We start from the raw sequence: 17729 nt of genomic DNA on the forward strand, positions 1-17729 counted from the left end.
GTAGTACAGAGATGAGGGAAATGGCCTAGTGTCATTTGCGCCATTAAGCGATAAAGAAGATGAGCAGTATGATGTATTCATGCGTCAATTATATGAGATATTTGACATAAGGAAATTGAGATATGCAACATTTTGACAATTGTTTCGACTAGTAATGATCGTTGTATTGGAATGGGTTAGTATTTGACGTGAAGTCAAAGTGGTTGTCATTAGTGGCCGGAGATTCCGGCACAGGGAAGAAGAAAAAGGATCTGTCAGTCATGATAGAAAAGAATACTTGAACAAAGTGGCATTGAGTAAGTGTATATACAAAATGAAGAGGAGTTACATGCCTGCGTGTCATTCCTAAATTCCATGTCCTGATTCATTCGCGAATATTTACAAATTGTTCCATGCCATTTCCATTGAAGACCAATCGCCTATAATGTCATCGCTCGCTTGTTGCTGTCTTCATTTCGCTCATATTGCGATGCCCCGTGGTATCAGACGGTACGATATAACTCAAGCCGAGGCCACAATAGCCTCCGCTCCCGCCGGTATAACTCTCGCTCTTCCAACTCCATGAACAAGCACAGCATCTAGCCAAATTCTTTCTTTAACTTCTCCGGGTGTCTCTACTCCCCAGCCCCTCTCAGGGCCCCATCCCACAACTTTCTTATGTCTTTCTACTACCTCTCGTAATCTATTCATCATATCTCCAGTCCTCTGCACACCAGGAAATGCGTCGAATTCAACAGTCTGAATTCCCTTTACATCCCTGAATATTCCTTCTAATAGTTCCTGGCAGAAGCCTTCATAGAATCCATCACCTGCTCTGAAACCTTTGAATATAGCGTCGGAAGGATCGCATTCCACAAATATTTTTAGAACACGAACGGATGTGCAATCAGAAAGTCCAAGTAGAGGTGATACAATCCAACCTCTTGGAGGACTGTTCCAGCCTGGACCTAGACGAAGTTCAAGTGTAGTGATAGAGTTGCGATATTGGGCTGGCAGACGTGCGAGTAATGGTTTCTTTGTCTTAAAATAGCGACCTGGATGGACAGGGAAGATACGGAAGGTGTAGGTTGAGAAGAAGTGGTGCGATGATTCATTGTAAATTTGTTTGCAGACAGAGAATAGAGAGAGGAGTTTCTGACGATGAATGATGGAGAATGTTGTAGGATCGAGGTCGATAATTGAAGGGAAAGGGGCGAATATAAGGGCATAAATTTTAGTTCGTAGTTCGGAGGGCAGAGAGAGAAATGGAAACGGTTGTTTGATTTTGAGTTTGCGAGTGGCGAGACTGCTATCTTCAGCATCAGATGGATATGCTGAGGGGTAGGCAGATGAGCTTGGGGTTGTGGAACCAGATACGGGCACGCTTGCTATTGCGCGGCGATTCCGTAGGGTTAAAGTATGATGTCTCATAGACGGCGCCATATCTGTTGTTATTGTTCAAGTAGGAGTAAGTAAGTAGATAGGATAACGAAATTGTGAAATTGTCGTTGTCGTCGATATACTGTAGAGTTTTGGGTGTTAGGTTCGTTGAGTTTGAGACGAATGATGGAACCAAGTGGAAGAGAACCGCGTGCTAGGAAAGAGATACTGATTCAAAATCACAAATAAAAGGTGAATCGCGTGGTATCTCAAATGATGAATAATGGAATAATATTTAAAACTTCAATTATACACAAGAAGAATCCTTCTATCAAGACTCGTGCCGAGTATATTCGGATAGATTATGAGGGAGGCCGGAAACACCCTCAAAATGAGTATTTCACTGAAATATGGAATGTTAGGACACCACGGGACTGAAGTTGTAATTGAGTAGCCGGTGCTCTTTCAAGCACCGGCTTAACATCCAATTCTTGAAAGTGTCATATTCGTTCTCCTCAGATTGTTCAACTCTTCGTCCACGGTTATTGTAGGCGCGATGAGTATAATTTCTGTCCACTGAGTGTCAACTTTAAGGAAAAAAGAAAAAAGAAAACCAGAATCCGAAAATCAATTGATGCTTTTATGGTGGGGAGTTTGACGCCAATTGGAGCTAGTATTAATTGGTACTAGCTTGAACAATTCCCGCCCGCATCATTGTAGAAAATTGTATTTTGTTGCTTGTAAGGGAAAAGTTAAGGAATCAGGTTATTTTATTAGGCCAAAGGAACTTTGAAGTTTCTCTTTACTGACAAGAACTTCAATAACATTCAATGCGATTTCGCATATAGTCTGATCTTTATTGAAGTAAGCTGTGTATATTGATCCTTTCCCTTCATAATGTTGTCAAGAGCTATCGGAAGGTCGTTGCAAACGCCAGCTCTTAGAAATAGTTCGACGAATCTCCGAATAACCTCATCAACGTCATGGACTCGGTCGATGGCGAACAATCGCCGCCAGCCCAAAAAGCCTACAGATTATAATAGACCTTCGGGTACGCCAACACCATCCGGTCCAGCTGGGGCACAAGCTGCTTTTACTTCGCCAAAATCAGGACTGAGTAGTGATAAATCTGGTAACCCAGACTTCTCCAAGGCGCAGGATGAAGTGAGTAAGGGGGCTTCACCACAGAGGAATACTGTACCACAATCAGAGGGAGGAGGTGCCGGTGTACCAAACCCAGATGCAAGGAAAGGTGAAAGTCCAGACTTCTCTGGCAAGCAAGATGAATTCGAGACAATCGCTGTCGACCCCGCACAAGCTGAATTCGAAAATAAACCTCTACCAGATCTCACCCAAGGTATTCCTTCAACTTTGGATTTCGAATTGGCAAATAGAAAATCGAAGGCATCGCCATTGAACCTTACGGAAGCGGCAGATCCTGAAGAAGATCCTAGTGGTGGGGGTAAAGGTCGTGGGGAATTGCCAGCATCTGCGTATGTTTCTTCCTCGGAAAGAAAGAGAAACCAAATGGCCAATTACATGTATCTTGCATTCTTCATATCTGCGATCACTGGTACGGTATACATGGGAAGAAATTGGGAGACAGAGGAAGAAGAAAGACTACATTCAGAAACTGCTCCATCTGGATGGTCACTCACCGGCATGTGGAATCGTGTCAGGGCCCGAACCGGAGACCAACTTGGTCACTACACCGAGCCAGCTTTTACCAAGTTACTTCCTGATCCAAGCCCCATGTTTGAGCGCCCTTACACTTTAGTTCTAAGTATGGAGGATCTTTTAATTCACAGTGAATGGACCAGAGAACATGGTTGGCGACTTGCAAAAAGACCCGGAGTGGATTATTTCTTGAGATATCTAAGTCAATATTACGAATTGGTCATCTTCACCACTCAACCATCTACTTTAGCAGAGCCAGTTATTCGAAAATTCGATCCATATCACATCGTTACTTGGCCGCTTTTCCGAGAAGCAACACTTTATGAGAACGGAGAATATATCAAGGTAAGGTTTTCGTGACATCCTTCCCGCGACTGTTACTAATCCGATATAGGATCTTTCATACCTCAACCGAGATCTCTCAAAGGTCATATTAATCGATACTAAAGCACACCACGCAAAGAAGCAACCAGAAAACGCAATAATCCTTAAGCCATGGATGGGTGACGTCCAAGATAAAGAACTTGTTTCTTTAATTCCTTTCCTTGAATACATCCCTACAATGCAATACGCCGATGTACGCAAAGCCTTGAAATCATTTGATGGAACACATATTCCTACTGAATTTGCCAAACGTGAGGCAATAGCGAGAAAGAAGTTCCAAGAACAACTTGCAGAGGAAAGAAAGAAGCATGGAAAAAGAGGAGGTGGTGTAGGATTACTCGGAAGTGCTTTGGGTATCAAGCCTGGTGGAATGATGGTGACAGATCCTAACGAACAGAGTCTAGCGGATGCGCTTGCTCAAGGAAAGATGTTGCAAGATTTAGCGAGAGAAAGGGGACAGAAGAATTACGAGGCATTTGATAGGGAAATTCGCGAGAATGGAGCAAAATGGCTAAAGGAAGAAGCCGAGATGGAGGAGAAAGCCAAAGAAGAGGGACTAAAGGCTATGAAGAGTGGAATGACAGGTGGTTGGTGGGGAAGTTCTTCGTCGTAATGGTTGATGAATTAGAGGGTTGAAACGGACGAGTGTATATTTTATATGTATCATGAATGAGGCGTCAAAAGGAATGAAGGACCGACGGCCTCGAATCTCACCTCTGCAAATGCGGCCGAGATTGGATTGTGGTGTCTCAGTTATGCTTGAGATGGATGGGTTATGCGATGTAGGATCGGCGATCACGACTCGAATGTTATGATGCATTTAGGTAGCGTAGCATGGAAGCTCAATCTGTACCTGTATCTGTATGTACTATAAATGTCTGAATACTCCCACAGACCTTTTGCGTCGTGGTTTACATCGACGGATTTGCGAAGCTCGGTGCTTATTCTTGTTTACGGACTTCTGTATCACTCCAAGATTACTGAGTCTTAAAAAGGATCCGTGATTCAATCTCTTTTGCAGGATATGGAGCATCTCATTTCTTTACCCATTCCTCTCGAATCTGGTATTGATTTCCCCTAAAGTTGTATGTGTCTAAAAGCGAGAGCTTGGAGTTGATTGGGGTTGTCGAGTTGATGACATTTGAGTTGTGAGGGTATGCTTGAGATAACCAAAACTTCGCAAATGAATTGGAGACTCGGATTTTCCTATCCATGGTCCAACGGATTGGCGTGTTGATACCAACGGTATTTTCACACCTCAATCATTCCGGGTTTTTACCAACTTCCATGAAAGATACGATGGGTGCTAGGGAAGATAACTATAAGTTCACATTGCTAGCCTGTGTTGGAAATAGGGGGTAGGTATGATGTAATCGGTATCCGAAAATTGACTTAGGATGAAGTAGATAAAAATCTGAACTATGGTATAGATCAGAGACGATAAATAGCCATGTTGGTGAATTTTTCAATAATGATACATTTCTCAAGCTGTCTACCTAAGTCGTTTCCTTTCGTGAATACTTGCCATCCCTGGGTACCTGAGTATCTAGGTATGCCAAAAGTAACGCATGCATGCATACTTTCATGCAAATTTCGCCTTCTGTAATAGAAAGATATTTGTGAAGACCGCCGCAGTCATACAGTGTCTCTTCTTCTCATGACCCCTTATACTTTGAAACTTTGTACCCTTTGGTGTTGCATCATTCTCTTCTTCTGAGATAGAAAATCATCATTGTCAAGGTATTTCCTAGATGTAAGTTTACTATTTGAGGAGATCAATTCACCCCATGTATCTGCATCGAGAAAATATAGAAAGTCTTTTCTGTTCTGTTCTTGTGTTCTTCATAAATTTCATTGCAAAAAGAAGAGAATCTTGATGTCTAGATTTCCCACGCGCTTGTAACATAATTATGTTTGTAGATGGGAAATTTCAAGCAATGAAAACTAGTCTCGTAAGTACTTCAAAGCAAGTGACTCGCATACTCCTCTCCTCCTCTCAAAGATAAACTCTCAACCCCAAAATCCGCAACTCGTCTCTGCACCATCTCTCCCAGATTCTTCGACTCCAATCTTTCATATCCCTAAGCATCTCCATTGAAACTCATCCGATTCCCAATCGCTCTCGCGCGCAAACTATCTCTCAACGCTTCGCCCGATCCCGATCGCGTATGCGTATGTGAATGACTCCCCACATTCGCATTCATAACTCCCAGTCCCACACTCGAACTCGTATTCGCATGGCTCGTTTGCATACTCTTTCTTCCTCTTCGCTTTTTTCCCATTCCTCCCGTATTTTCCCTGCTCATCTCCTGCATGACTCTCTCTGCTTCATTGGTGTGTCTACTCAATCCTAAACCGACTCCAGAAGTAGAAGTAGAACGACCACCCAATCTCTTCATCTCATCCGGTACATCCTGCCATCTCAAAACAACTCTACATCTCCCCCTTCCCATACACCTCTTGACTCTCTCCCACCGAATCCTATCCCGCGTAATTCCTCGATAAAATTCACACCACCAAATCCCCTCGTTAGGAGACGCCTCCTCGCTCACATCCTCTCCACTCTCATCCGTCATCAAATCACCATACGTGCATAATTCCTCTCCCTTCACTCCCGCCGCCCTTGCATATTTCCTTACTTCCCGCTGTAGCAATCCCGGATTCTGGGATACCTGTAGCGGAAACGGAAGATAAGGATCATCTGAATTGTAGGAACGGGGTACTTCGACGGAGAGAAAATCCGCAGTAGGCGCAGTGTTAGGAAAGGGATTCTCGGGCTGGGGAAAAAGTATTCGGGTGGAAAATTCGAAGATGGGAGTTCCTTGGAAGGAGAAATCGTAGTCTTGACGTTTGGCGATCTTTTTGGTGGGGAGACCGTGTTGGGTGTGGGAGAAGGTGGGTTCGAGGAGGGAGGGGGGAGTGTGGTGTCGGGTTGGATGGGGTAGGTTGTTATGTTTGAGAGGGGGACTGCGATGCAGAGCCAGGTTGTGGGGGTTGGGGAGGGGAAGTTGGGAGGTGTGGTTGTGGAGGTGGAGGGAAGGGTTGGGGAGGGGGTGGTGGTGGTTACGAGGGGGCGTTGGATGAATATTGAGAGCCAGGGGTGGAGGGTTCCGGTTATATCGGGTCTGTGGAGAGATGTTAGCTATTCTGAGGAAGACTTTTTGTTGTTGTTTTCGTTCGGATGATAGATGGGAGGGTAGTAGGATAATAAGGTGAGGAAAGACAATGACAGCAAAAATACCGCATAAATTTTCGTAAGGGAAGTATAGTAGAAGGGAAGTACAATCGACAAGAAGAAATAAAAGGACAGCAGCTTCGCCATCCAATCTTCCCCAAGCCAAGAGTCAAGTGTCAAGTCAAACAACCGTCACACTGCAGCACTCTTCACACCACCCCCAGTCCCCCACAACAGCAACGGAATCAACAACCCAAACTTTGAAACCAAAATCTCGAAACCAAAACCTCGAAGAGAAAAAAAAAGAAAAAAAGAACTTACAAACCCAACTCCACAACCTCAACCCTCTCACAACTCGAAATCCCATCCACGCCAAAATGCACCAATAACTGATTTCTAAACTCGCCCGTTCGTACATTCGGTGTGAAATCATGGAACGATATACTTCTACATTCTCTCTTTACGGAACCGGTCATGGAAGCGCGGGAGAGAAGATATGCGCGGAGTCCTTCGCCGGTGTAGGGGTTGACTGAGGGAGGGAAGAAGGGAGTTTGTGTTGGGGATTCGTGGGTTGGATTGGGAGGGGTTTCTTGTGGTATTGTTTTTTGATGGTGAGGGTGATGAGAAGAAGAACAAGATGAATTGTTGGAGGAAGAACAAAGAGTGTCGAAGGGAGCGTGGATATCTTGTGGGTATCGTGCCGTGGTGTTTACATTGTGTGCTTCGTTTGCGTTTGCGTTCGTGTTCATATCCATCTCCGCCCTCATATATTCCCGATTGTTTCCAATATCCTCTCCACTCCTATCACCATTATCTCTCGCAGCAAGATGCTCTCCACTTTCATTTCCACCCCTCACAACTTCCTCTCTTCCCAAATTCCTAAGTCCTAAATCCACCAACGCCCCATCTCTCCCCACAACCAAATTACTCGCATCATGCTTTCCCGTGCCCATCAGCAAATCAAACGGTAAATCATTCCTCACACCCACCACCGCCTGCAATCTGCGACTCGCAGCTCGAACAAACGGCGCGCGATCATCTTGATGTTTGCTCAATATCTGAGACGCATTTCTTTGATTCACAGCTGCGTGATTAACGTGAGAAATTTGTGGATGGGGTCCCTGTGCAATATATTGAGCAGTGAGATGATCGAGAACCGATGAGTGGGGTTCTAAACGGCATGGTACGGAGGGAGAAGGGAGGTCTGTAGGGAATACGGTGGTTTCGGAGGCGGATGTTGATGAATGTTGGATTTGAGGTGAAGATGAGGAAATAGTGTGATGTGAATATGAGGATGCGCGCGAAGGTTCCATATTTTTTTGTTGCGACTGCGAGTTATATTGTGCAGTTACAGGTCCAGCTTCGTTGGCATCAACGGATTGTGGTGTATCGGCTGGTAAAGTGATTGGAGAATATGATGGTGCTCTAGGTGTGTCCATTTCTCCTTGATGCCATTCGGCATATGCTTGTTCCATTTTTCTATTTGTTCCCGTGGAAGGCGGAGTAGTTGGATTATTTCTATCAATAGGGTTGTGATGATATTTCCACTGGGGTAAAGGTAAAGGCAAAGGCGAAGGTGAAGAAGCACGTGCGCGCGCCGGTGACGAAGAGCAATTTGGTGTAGAATTAAAGTCAGATTCGCTATCATCAGTATCGTGGGTATTATCGGAGTCTGAAGGCGTAGCGAAGCGATCACTCAGATCGGTCATGAATTTTCTCGGGTTATAAACGTAACCTGCTTGTTTTGCCGTAAGGGTGAAATCCCAACGACCTGTTGCTGCAATTGGTCTTGCGACGGTCTCGGGAACAGTTTCTCAAATTGGTGATGGTGGTGTAAGTGCTCTTCTCTTCGAGCTTGGTGTATCAGAAAAGTCGGATTCGGATTCGAGATCGGAAGGTGAAGCGAGCGGGCTAGCTACAACCGGTTCTGCAATCGATGTTGAGACGGTTACTGGAGAAGCTACCGCTGTAACCTCCTCTTCTCTATCACTCGGTGTATCCGCAGAATCAAAGTCTGAATCCTCGTCGTCTGCGTCTGTTTCCCTTTCTTCAAAATCGATATTGCTAGCAAGGCCGTACTTCGCCTTCTTCCCTGGTCTCTCGTCTGCAGTTCCTACTGCAGGTCTCTTACCAGGCCAAACACCAGAATCCGCTGAATGTAAAGAAGTAGAAGAATCCCCCATCAACGATGGAAGAAGAGATGATGCGGAAGATGGTTTCGATGGGAAGGAAGTGTAGGACTTGTGGAGGTTAAGGCGGTGGAGTATATGAGGTGGGAGAGGGAATTTTCCTCCAGAACTTCCAACTGGTTTCTTTGGAGTGAATGGTTCTTGTCTTTCTAGAAAGAATGTAATTTTCAGTAGAGATTTGGATAAGGAAGAAGTATGGCTAAGAAAGAAGAGACTCTAGTTCTTCCAAACATGGTCGAAAGGAGGACAATAAAGTGCCATCTTTCTCACCACTATAGACTGGATACTCCAGAATATTGAATTCAGAAGGACAATGAGCTATCACCCTGCTTGTTACCATCGAAGAGAATCACTAGATTATTGCTCCCAAAGAGACATTATCACCATTTTCATCATCTCCATCATCTCGCCACGGACACGTCAGGGGGACTTACCAATATTTGCTTGGCCAATTTTTCAATGTGGTCTAAGACCAGGGAGTAGAAACAAAACCATTATCACAATTGTTCAATTGAAGATTGCTATTCGTATGGTGTTGTCGTTATTGATAGAGTTGCTGCGAGAAAGCAAAATCACAAGAAGTCCCATTCACAAATTTTTCAGCTCAAAATATCATCAACTATCTACAACTTCAATTGTGCGCAATTCATCTACCAATCAACCAATCAATCATCCATTTCCAGCCTCCTGAATTGAAACTATAACGATATTGAATATTCTATCCTTCAAGGTGAACAAAACAAATTATTGGCTACTGATTATTTCCTTCCTCGAAAATTTCTCGCTTAATTTTTATTAGCAGCAATTCAACCGCGAGCAAAAGTGAATATCAAGAGCGAGATATCCCAATACTGTGGAGAGAAACAATGAAAGTGTAGAATGGTAGTTAGTTGAATCAATGCAGTTGATGGAGATGAGAACATGATGCTGAGATGATGCTAAATACCAAGAAATCTTTACTGGAAAAATCTATGGCTACCATGGAAGGAGATATATTTCAACCACAGCACTGCTACGCTTGCCCCAGAAGATAAAAGGAGAACAAAAGAGCTGAACCAGTGAATGAAAACCATAAATTGATCCATGTTGCATTTCCTTTGATTTTTGGAATCTTCAATCGAGAAATCCAGTAAATAGCTATCTCTTTCTCCTCATAAATGCCCAACCAAATATAAACAACCTCTTTATTAAACTCCCATATATCATCTAATCATAAACTCAACATAAATTGAAGTCTTATACTAATAAGAGATGAAAAGTCAATTGTATATGTGAATGAATAACCCCACGCCGTCTCATCCTCCCTTGCATACTCCTACCATCTCATTTTACACTCCCCTTCTTCACACTCTCACACCACCCCCATCCCATCCCATCTAAACACCATGCTACGATAAAACCACATAACAACTACTTATGATTTCCATTCACCCATCCATCTATCCAAAGGCGTTAATTCTATGACCTTGCATCCAGCACAAAGACTCAAGATATACTATACTTGCATCTCCCAATAATATCCCACTTGCTCCTGACTTGTTCCTCACTTGTCAACGTCACATACCGCCAACACATTCACATGCTTGAAAATCTGCAAATAAACAGACTCTTGTCTTTTAACTTCATTATTAAGTATCTATTAAAGTTGGTCTAAAATAACAAATATTGATCAACTAATTCATGCTTTTTATATGCACAGGATACAATGACCTGTATATCCCATCTCAGAAGAAAGTAATCCTATTGCGTCCAAATTGACACAATGCAAATCCAACGCCGCGCTTTCATTTATCATAACGCGCCTATGTACCGAATTGGTGTGAAAGGATTTCCTCCACGTATCATAATCGTTTATACATATCAAGCCATCAAGGCCGAGAAAAGAAGATTTTTTGATGGGTATCGAGAATCTATAGCCAGTACATGAAACCGAACATAACTGCGGCCAATCCTACACTCATGCCGGTGATTTCTTTACCACCGGATGCGCTACCCTTTGTTGAGGTTGCAGATGCAGCTGATCCAGTCGCACTTCCGGTAGAGGATGCCGATCCAGAAGTTGTTGTGGCAGTGCCAGTTGCTTCTTTCTGGCCAATAGATGGCAATTTTACATCACCATCGACCAACCAGCCTCCGGAGGTTGATGCAGGGCAAGCAGGTGGTGTGAGAGTTGGGGAATAAGCAGAGCTTGCAACACCGGTTGGAGTCAAAGTTGACCACTGACTTTGGAGATTGGCGAAATCTGGAGAAACAGGAGTTGGAGTTCCGCCGCGAGAGAATCCACCTGCAACATTTGTTGCGACAGCAGTAGCTGCAACGGTTGGTCCATAACTGATCAATCCATAATCATTGGCCTCTTCGATCCATTCATAAATAATTGCACCAGACCATTGATCGTCCATCTCCGAACCGAGAATTGCTGCTTGGTCCTGGAATGTTCTGGGTTTGACTGTGTTGCATCCGGTCTCTGAGAAGAAAATTGGAATATTATAACCCTCGGCGTAAGTATTGAGAGTCTTGTAACCAGAAGTAGAAAAATCACTATCGCCGCACCATTCGTATGCATTCAACCCGAAGAAATCGATAGCCTCGGAAGTGTTGGTGCCGCAAGCAAGGTAATTTTGAAGCATGGGACGTAATTCCGCAATATCTGCCGCAGAATAGCCAACAGGAATTTCACGGTATCCTTTCGAAGTTCTGTATGCCTTCATATCTCTGGCAGCGGCTTTGATGAATGGTGCCGCTAAAGATTGGTTGTTCGTAGCAATAACCTCATTTCCCACAAAGAACCCAAGGGTGTTATCGAACTTGGCGAAAGCATCCATTACTTTACTAAATGCGGTATATTGACTTTCGTTCCAGGTCGCATCAGTCTGTTAAAAAGGTCAGCCATGTTTTTTCTTTTCCATATAATGATGTATGACATACTGGAGTGATTGCGGTATTGAAAGTATCCAAATCCAAGAAAAGGTAGACACCGGCATCTGCGAAGGCACTCATGCATCCAGAGTGATCTCCTGAAGGGTCAACGTGGTAAACGCGAATGGCATTTGCGCCCAAAGTTTTCATCAAAGAGGCATCCAGTTGGCATTGGTTAGTGTCGATTAAAGGATCAGCTTCGGTCAACTGATATGCGACGCCTAGAAATATTGTCAGCCAAGAACCCAAGAATAAGATACATACAAAACCTTACCTTTGATAAAGAATTGATCGCCATCGCTTGTGAAGAATTTCGAGCCGGTTACAGAGATTGTAGCAATGGCGTTGACGGTAGTGATAGCTAGACTGGCAATCAAGCCAGCTCTGGCAATGGACTTTGAAAACATGATGCAAATAGTAGATATTATTGTATGTACAAAGATCGAAATGGCGAGTGGTAAAAGAACGAAAGTCAACGCGATGTTGAAATTGGGGATATTGCGGACCAGGTAGTTGAAGGAAAGATTGTAGGCTGGTCAAATGTGGATATGCAAGCTGAAAGGAGGGAGGTAAACAGCAACTGATGGAGAAGCTTCTTTTCTTTAGATGAATTGCATCCACAACACGTTCCAAGGTTTCTCTGGTTCTTCTCCGTCTCCTTGCTAATGTTTAGGTTAAAATGGTAACGACCGACTAGTTTGGGGTGCGGGATGAAGATTGAGGTGGAGATCCAAACGTTGACTAAGTCTCAAATCGATATGGGGGGATTTCGGAATGTAGAAAGAAGTCTAGATCGTTCCTGCGTTTTATGAAAAGGACCACAAATATGTAGTAAGTTGGTGGAGCGAGCGAGCGATAATGAGGCACAATATGAGTAGTGGGTGAGTACGGTTTGGTTATCGGCAAGAGTGTATTTGAAGCATATAAGAAGGAGAGTCGATAGTCAAGAGTCGATAGTCAAGAGTCAATACTCAATAGTCAACAATGGAGTATGATAAACAACAGCCAGAGGAGGAAAGCGACAGGATGAGGATAACAATCCACGAAAGTTGGTTGTGAAAGATAGATAACCTTGATTGAAGGAGGCTAGCTAGGTTGGTTGAGGACTTGAAGTGACATTGGGAATATGGGAATATGCGAGAGCAAGGAGGAAGATTGTGAATCCATCATCTTGGAGTTTAGCTTCGGTCACTTTTTTCTCTTTGGCACGGCGCACATACACTGAATTAGGGAAAAATCAAGGTTTTGGTCAAATCCCATGTTTACGTGAACCAATCATCAATTGATATTGTGATTGAATAGTTCCCATCTCTTCATCTCTTCCTCTATCCGTATCATGATTGGTCAATCAGTCTCAAAACATTATTTCATGGTGCAGTGATTACCCAGTGATTACCTGGTGCTTACCTAGCCATCATCCAGGTCGTAATCCACTCCTTTGCATCACATTTGCATTAAGATGAACGGCGCAGGAAATTGAAAAAGCTTCGATTCCCCCTTGTGAACTTTTGAGGACATCATTGTAAAGAGGCAAGTAACCACCTCCCACTGAGCGAGAAAAGCTGACTGGAGGCATTTCCTTGGAAGCTTCTTATCGTGGTGAAGCTTACATAACTCCGATATCGATAGATTATCTAATTGGTCACATGGTAGATAGAAAGGAGGTTTTTATGGATAGCCCAGCTACACAATGCTGCATCTATCACAAGAATGGTTTAGCCCGTTCCAATGTTTCATTACTTACCCAGGTAGCGTGAAGAGCTCTCACCGAGATCAACCTGGGAAAACGTCTGTTTATTGTTTGCACTCACTCACAAATTTCACAAATTTTCCAACTCCAAACGATGGATCACTGGGATGAAACCAAGACCTGAGTAAATGTTGTCCTCCTTCATCAAGCACATACCTACATTGGTTTGAAATTGAGATGAAACTCATCAAGCTGCTACTACTGTACTACAGAGTATATACAGGAATAACTCTTTGACTCCATACTATCTATCTCACTCGTTCCAAAGTCCTCTTCGTCTCATGTCCCCCGGCAATTATCATCACGTTTGTTGAGGGTTTGACTCGTGGCCAACTGATCCCTCAGGAATACTAATCCTCGACAAAGTCAGCTCAGTCTTCATATTTAAGCGCTGTTTTCACATGGTCAACTCCCGCCATTTTTTTCATTTGTTTTCATTCGGCCAGCAGTCCTGTTGATTTCGGGCGCTATTATAGTGCATCCATCTACATGGAAACTGAAATGGGCGTCTCGAGCCATTTTAGCTGCGGCTCTCTAGTTGCTGCGCTATGCAAAGGAGGCTCGCAGCGCTATATCAAACGCTAGAAGATGACCGCAAAATGATTGTTAGTGCATCGTTGTTCATTGCGCGTATGGCGCTGGATTTTGCCCCCAATTTTTTTAACGTCGTTTAGAACAAGCTGCAGATTTTCTCGTGGCGGTGCTTCTATTCCAAATTATGTACACCACCCACATTCATTGAAGATCATATTTCTAATAAGCAAGATTCATGTTGGATTTCACATGTACCCTGTACGGTATACCCGAGCATATTTTTGAGGATTGGGATAATCATTTCTTTAACTTGTCGTTTGTACATTCTTTGTGGTAGAAATCCAGTGTGGATGGGCTTCTCCTTACCGTGCTTGATTTTAAATTTTTTGGGGATCATTTTTGTGGTTCTCATAAGGCTCCGCACTTTTCGCACTTTCGGATGACGTTGAGGAAGTTTATATACCCCGAAGTCAATAAAGATTTGGGGAGGGACCATCTGGATGATGCGGTAGATGTGATGCCAGATTACACAATTTTACACAATTATTGCTGTATGATGACTAATGATTCATTGCTGGCTTTGACAAATTCATTTTGATACGTCGGTCCAGTACCGTCAATACTGTACCGAAGACTCACACCTGGAACCGAAGCTCTGAGCCCAATTTAGAGTGGTTAAAGATTTTCATGTACAGAAGGGCAATCGATCACGATCTAGCTATGTACAATCTCATATTTGAAACATGAAGACGACCGCTCGGGCTCGAATCTAACAAGACAAACATGTCGTCGAAGCAATACACAAGATTCATCACAGATTAGGAGTGTCAGATATCTAGTGACTATTTCACGTCGAACCACAGCTGTTGAACACAATTCGTCAGGAAATCTTCACTGCTTACGGTTTAAATGCCTATACATGTTCAGTAGTCTGAATCAGCAATTTTGTTCTCCATTTCCTTGATGGAACATCGTATTCAAATCCGTTAAATCGTGTCATTTCGTAGAATACTTAATTTATACCTCACTTAGCTATCTAGTTCTAGTTTAAACCATGCCAGTCGTTTAGCATTATCTTGTTGTCTACATGTCTCCGCCAAAGAGAGCAATTTTGTTGAAGTGTCTATTCTATAGAGTGAGGCCGTCATGATGTTATAGTTGCTGAAAAATTTTCATCTGTTTTTCCCTCAAATTTCTGTCCACACCAAATCATACATGCTTTGCTTTATTCAACGATCTTACCATTCTCCCTCTTTCCGTCTTCTTTCTCTTTCACTTCTCCCTCTCTGTGCCATCTCAAGCTTCCCACCCCCACCTTCTCTCCCCTCAACCAGCCCTTTCTCTGAGCTTTCTCCCATATTTCGTCGTCCCCATTACTCTTCAAGTTTTCTAACAGCACGCCCAATGCTTCCCACTTCCCTTCGTGGATCGCCTCCACCCCATCCGTAATCCCTTCATCTACAAATCCACACTTTTCAAAAACTCTTTTACTCGCTTTATTGAACTCTAAATACTCACCCGTCAAGAAATTTAAATTCATATACGGAATGAAGAATTCCGAAGTGAGGGTTTGCAGAACAGCTGGCATGATGGCACGGCCGTGGTGAGAGGGGAGGAGCCAGACTGGAGACGACGTTAGTGGGATTGGGAAAGTCGTAGAAGAGGAATGTGATTGAGAAGTGGGAGTAAGAATTTGTGAAGGACTTCTGGAATCGATATGACTGGACAACTATTTTCGCTTGAAGATGTATCCCAGTGAGGAGAAGAATTTGGTACTACCAAATGGACCAGACCAGCGTCATGAGGCTATGAGCTGAGCTGTATATCTCGCCGTAGACCTATGAAATCCTAATTCACAGGCATGGTTATTACCATCAAGCATAACCATCTTTTTCATAAAGTTCGCTTCCAAAGAAAAAAAAAGACAAAAAAGCATCAACATACAACCAATCTCCCACTCAATCCCTGGATCTCCCGTCTTTCTTTCCGCATGCTCCCCCGCCAACTTCTTCCTCTCTTCCTCATCTATCGTCGTCACAAACCCCCTCCTCCTAATATCTATCTGCCCAATAAACTCCTCTATCCTCTCTCCCTTCTCCCCCACCCTCACTTCCCTAATACTCGGAAACGGAACTGCACCCACCCATTTCTGCACCGGTGAACCATCTTCCTGCGCACTCTTCGCATCCCATAGTTCCGCAGCGGCAATCCGAGAATTCTTATCTAGCACTTCGTTAAAAAAGGAATCGAAATCGTCCTGTGTGTAGGGAAACGGAGGACCGGTCAGATTGAGATAGACGGCTGGATTGGCAAAGGCGGCAATGGAGTTTTTTGCATCGGAGGTGCGGGGACGTGTGAGAATTAGGTTTTGGTGGAGGGGTTTGGAGGAGTTGAGGGTGAGGGTGGGGAAGAGGGGATCGTGGTGGATGGGCATGTTTAGGGGGTTTGATGGTAGAAATGAATAAAAGATTAGAAGATTTATTCGAAAGATTAAACTTGCGAAAAATTAAATGGTAAACAAAAGAGGCCAGAATTTAAATATATGCGAATCATATACGTACGTACGTACATGAAGAAATAAAACGTGATATTACGGTAAGAGTCACAATCAATCGTAACGGTCGATTGTGTAATTGGTGGGTGGGTGGGTGGGTGGGTGGGCTGACAAAACTTACATGATGTGATGTGCCAAGTGTTCAGGGTCCACTGCTGTGTAGAGGTACTTTGTCTGATTGTTTGTCACTCGCTTGGTGGGTTGGTAGAAATTTTTGGGTGAGTGAGTGGTGAGAGATGGAATAGGAAGGTCGGGGTTTGCGGGGAGGGTTTGGCGGAGGGGTTGGGGAATTGAGGTATATAATGAGAGAGATATAATAGGTAATATAATATAATAATACGTAAATTTGTATTTAGGGAGAAGTTACGGAGCAGAGAAATGGAGATGGTGATTTTGTGGTTGCGTGGATTGTATAGTTGTGTGATTGTATGTACGAAGTAAACAGAGATGATTATTGTTGTGTCTGGCAGCTGGCAGTATGTGGTATGATGTTATGAAGGGGTTGTAATATATACTTGGGTATGATGTTTTAGGATATTGCTGGTATGATATTCTAGATAGGCTATTTCTTATTGTGGGGAGAGGAAGACGACTGGAATCTTTGGTTACTTATTTATCTATGTATTATTGTTGTGTTGTTTTTTGTTGACATGCTATACTTGTGTTCTATATTATAACTTCTTTCTTTCTGCTTCCTGCGTACTATCATTGAGTTTTCCTTCCTGGGATAGGTAGAAAATTTACATTTGAAGATTTCCTGTCATGTGGTTTCTCGTAGTTTTTTGTCTCTCTGAATTATACCTACCATCGCGTATCCTTCTCGGCTCTTGTTCGAGTCTTTTCAAGAGTCATCTGATTTTCTATGTAAGGAGTATCTATCTCTTTAACGGAATTCTATGCATACTATACATATTGTCTGAATGTATACACATATTCGTTTCAGCGCTGAATCTCAAATCTACGAATTGGTGGATAATATTATGAGTTCTCTCGTTCTGCATTACTGTACTTCTAGCGAAAAACATTGGATGGGAAGAATAGCATGACTAATTAATTGATTCTGTGGTTGGTTAGGAAGGATCGCTATGGATGTCTGGATTCTTGGGCTGGGTGAGGATAAGCCTGGTGATCATCAGGGTGCTGTGGTGGGATGCTTTTGAGTTTGGATAGATGGATAGATAGTGAGAT

General features: G+C 43.3%; 6 protein-coding genes across 6 annotated transcripts; 1 reads left to right on the plus strand and 5 right to left on the minus strand.

Annotated features, from left to right (window-relative positions):
• Positions 1–501: 501 nt before the first annotated feature.
• Bfra_008831 (putative 3 exoribonuclease family protein) lies at positions 502–1422 on the minus strand (the record flags this gene model as incomplete). Its single annotated transcript, XM_037339188.1, has 1 exon — positions 502–1422. One exon carries the CDS (start codon positions 1420–1422, stop codon positions 502–504), a length of 921 nt encoding a protein of 306 aa, XP_037190754.1.
• Positions 1423–2256: 834 nt separating this feature from the next.
• On the plus strand, positions 2257–4033 carry Bfra_008832 (putative nli interacting factor-like phosphatase protein; the record flags this gene model as incomplete). Its single annotated transcript, XM_037339189.1, has 2 exons — positions 2257–3381; positions 3431–4033. The coding sequence occupies 2 exons, from the start codon at positions 2257–2259 to the stop codon at positions 4031–4033; spliced, it is 1728 nt and encodes a 575-aa protein (XP_037190755.1).
• A 1468-nt stretch (positions 4034–5501) lies between these two features.
• Bfra_008833 (uncharacterized protein) lies at positions 5502–8304 on the minus strand (the record flags this gene model as incomplete). Its single annotated transcript, XM_037339190.1, has 2 exons — positions 5502–6387; positions 6917–8304. The coding sequence occupies 2 exons, from the start codon at positions 8302–8304 to the stop codon at positions 5502–5504; spliced, it is 2274 nt and encodes a 757-aa protein (XP_037190756.1).
• Positions 8305–8409: 105 nt separating this feature from the next.
• Positions 8410–9279, minus strand: Bfra_008834 (uncharacterized protein; the record flags this gene model as incomplete). Its single annotated transcript, XM_037339191.1, has 2 exons — positions 8410–8933; positions 9258–9279. The coding sequence occupies 2 exons, from the start codon at positions 9277–9279 to the stop codon at positions 8410–8412; spliced, it is 546 nt and encodes a 181-aa protein (XP_037190757.1).
• A 1415-nt stretch (positions 9280–10694) lies between these two features.
• Positions 10695–12110, minus strand: Bfra_008835 (putative ph-responsive protein; the record flags this gene model as incomplete). The annotated part of the gene is made up of 3 exons (XM_037339192.1): positions 10695–11657; positions 11713–11924; positions 11978–12110. 3 exons carry the CDS (start codon positions 12108–12110, stop codon positions 10695–10697), a joined length of 1308 nt encoding a protein of 435 aa, XP_037190758.1.
• A 3102-nt stretch (positions 12111–15212) lies between these two features.
• Positions 15213–16421, minus strand: Bfra_008836 (putative gnat family protein; the record flags this gene model as incomplete). Its single annotated transcript, XM_037339193.1, has 2 exons — positions 15213–15610; positions 15932–16421. The coding sequence occupies 2 exons, from the start codon at positions 16419–16421 to the stop codon at positions 15213–15215; spliced, it is 888 nt and encodes a 295-aa protein (XP_037190759.1).
• Between the last annotated feature and the right edge of the window lie 1308 nt (positions 16422–17729).

Source organism: Botrytis fragariae (genome assembly GCF_013461495.1).
Source record: "Botrytis fragariae strain BVB16 chromosome Unknown tig00000101, whole genome shotgun sequence".
In the NCBI taxonomy this organism is placed as follows: Eukaryota; Fungi; Ascomycota; class Leotiomycetes; order Helotiales; family Sclerotiniaceae; genus Botrytis; species Botrytis fragariae.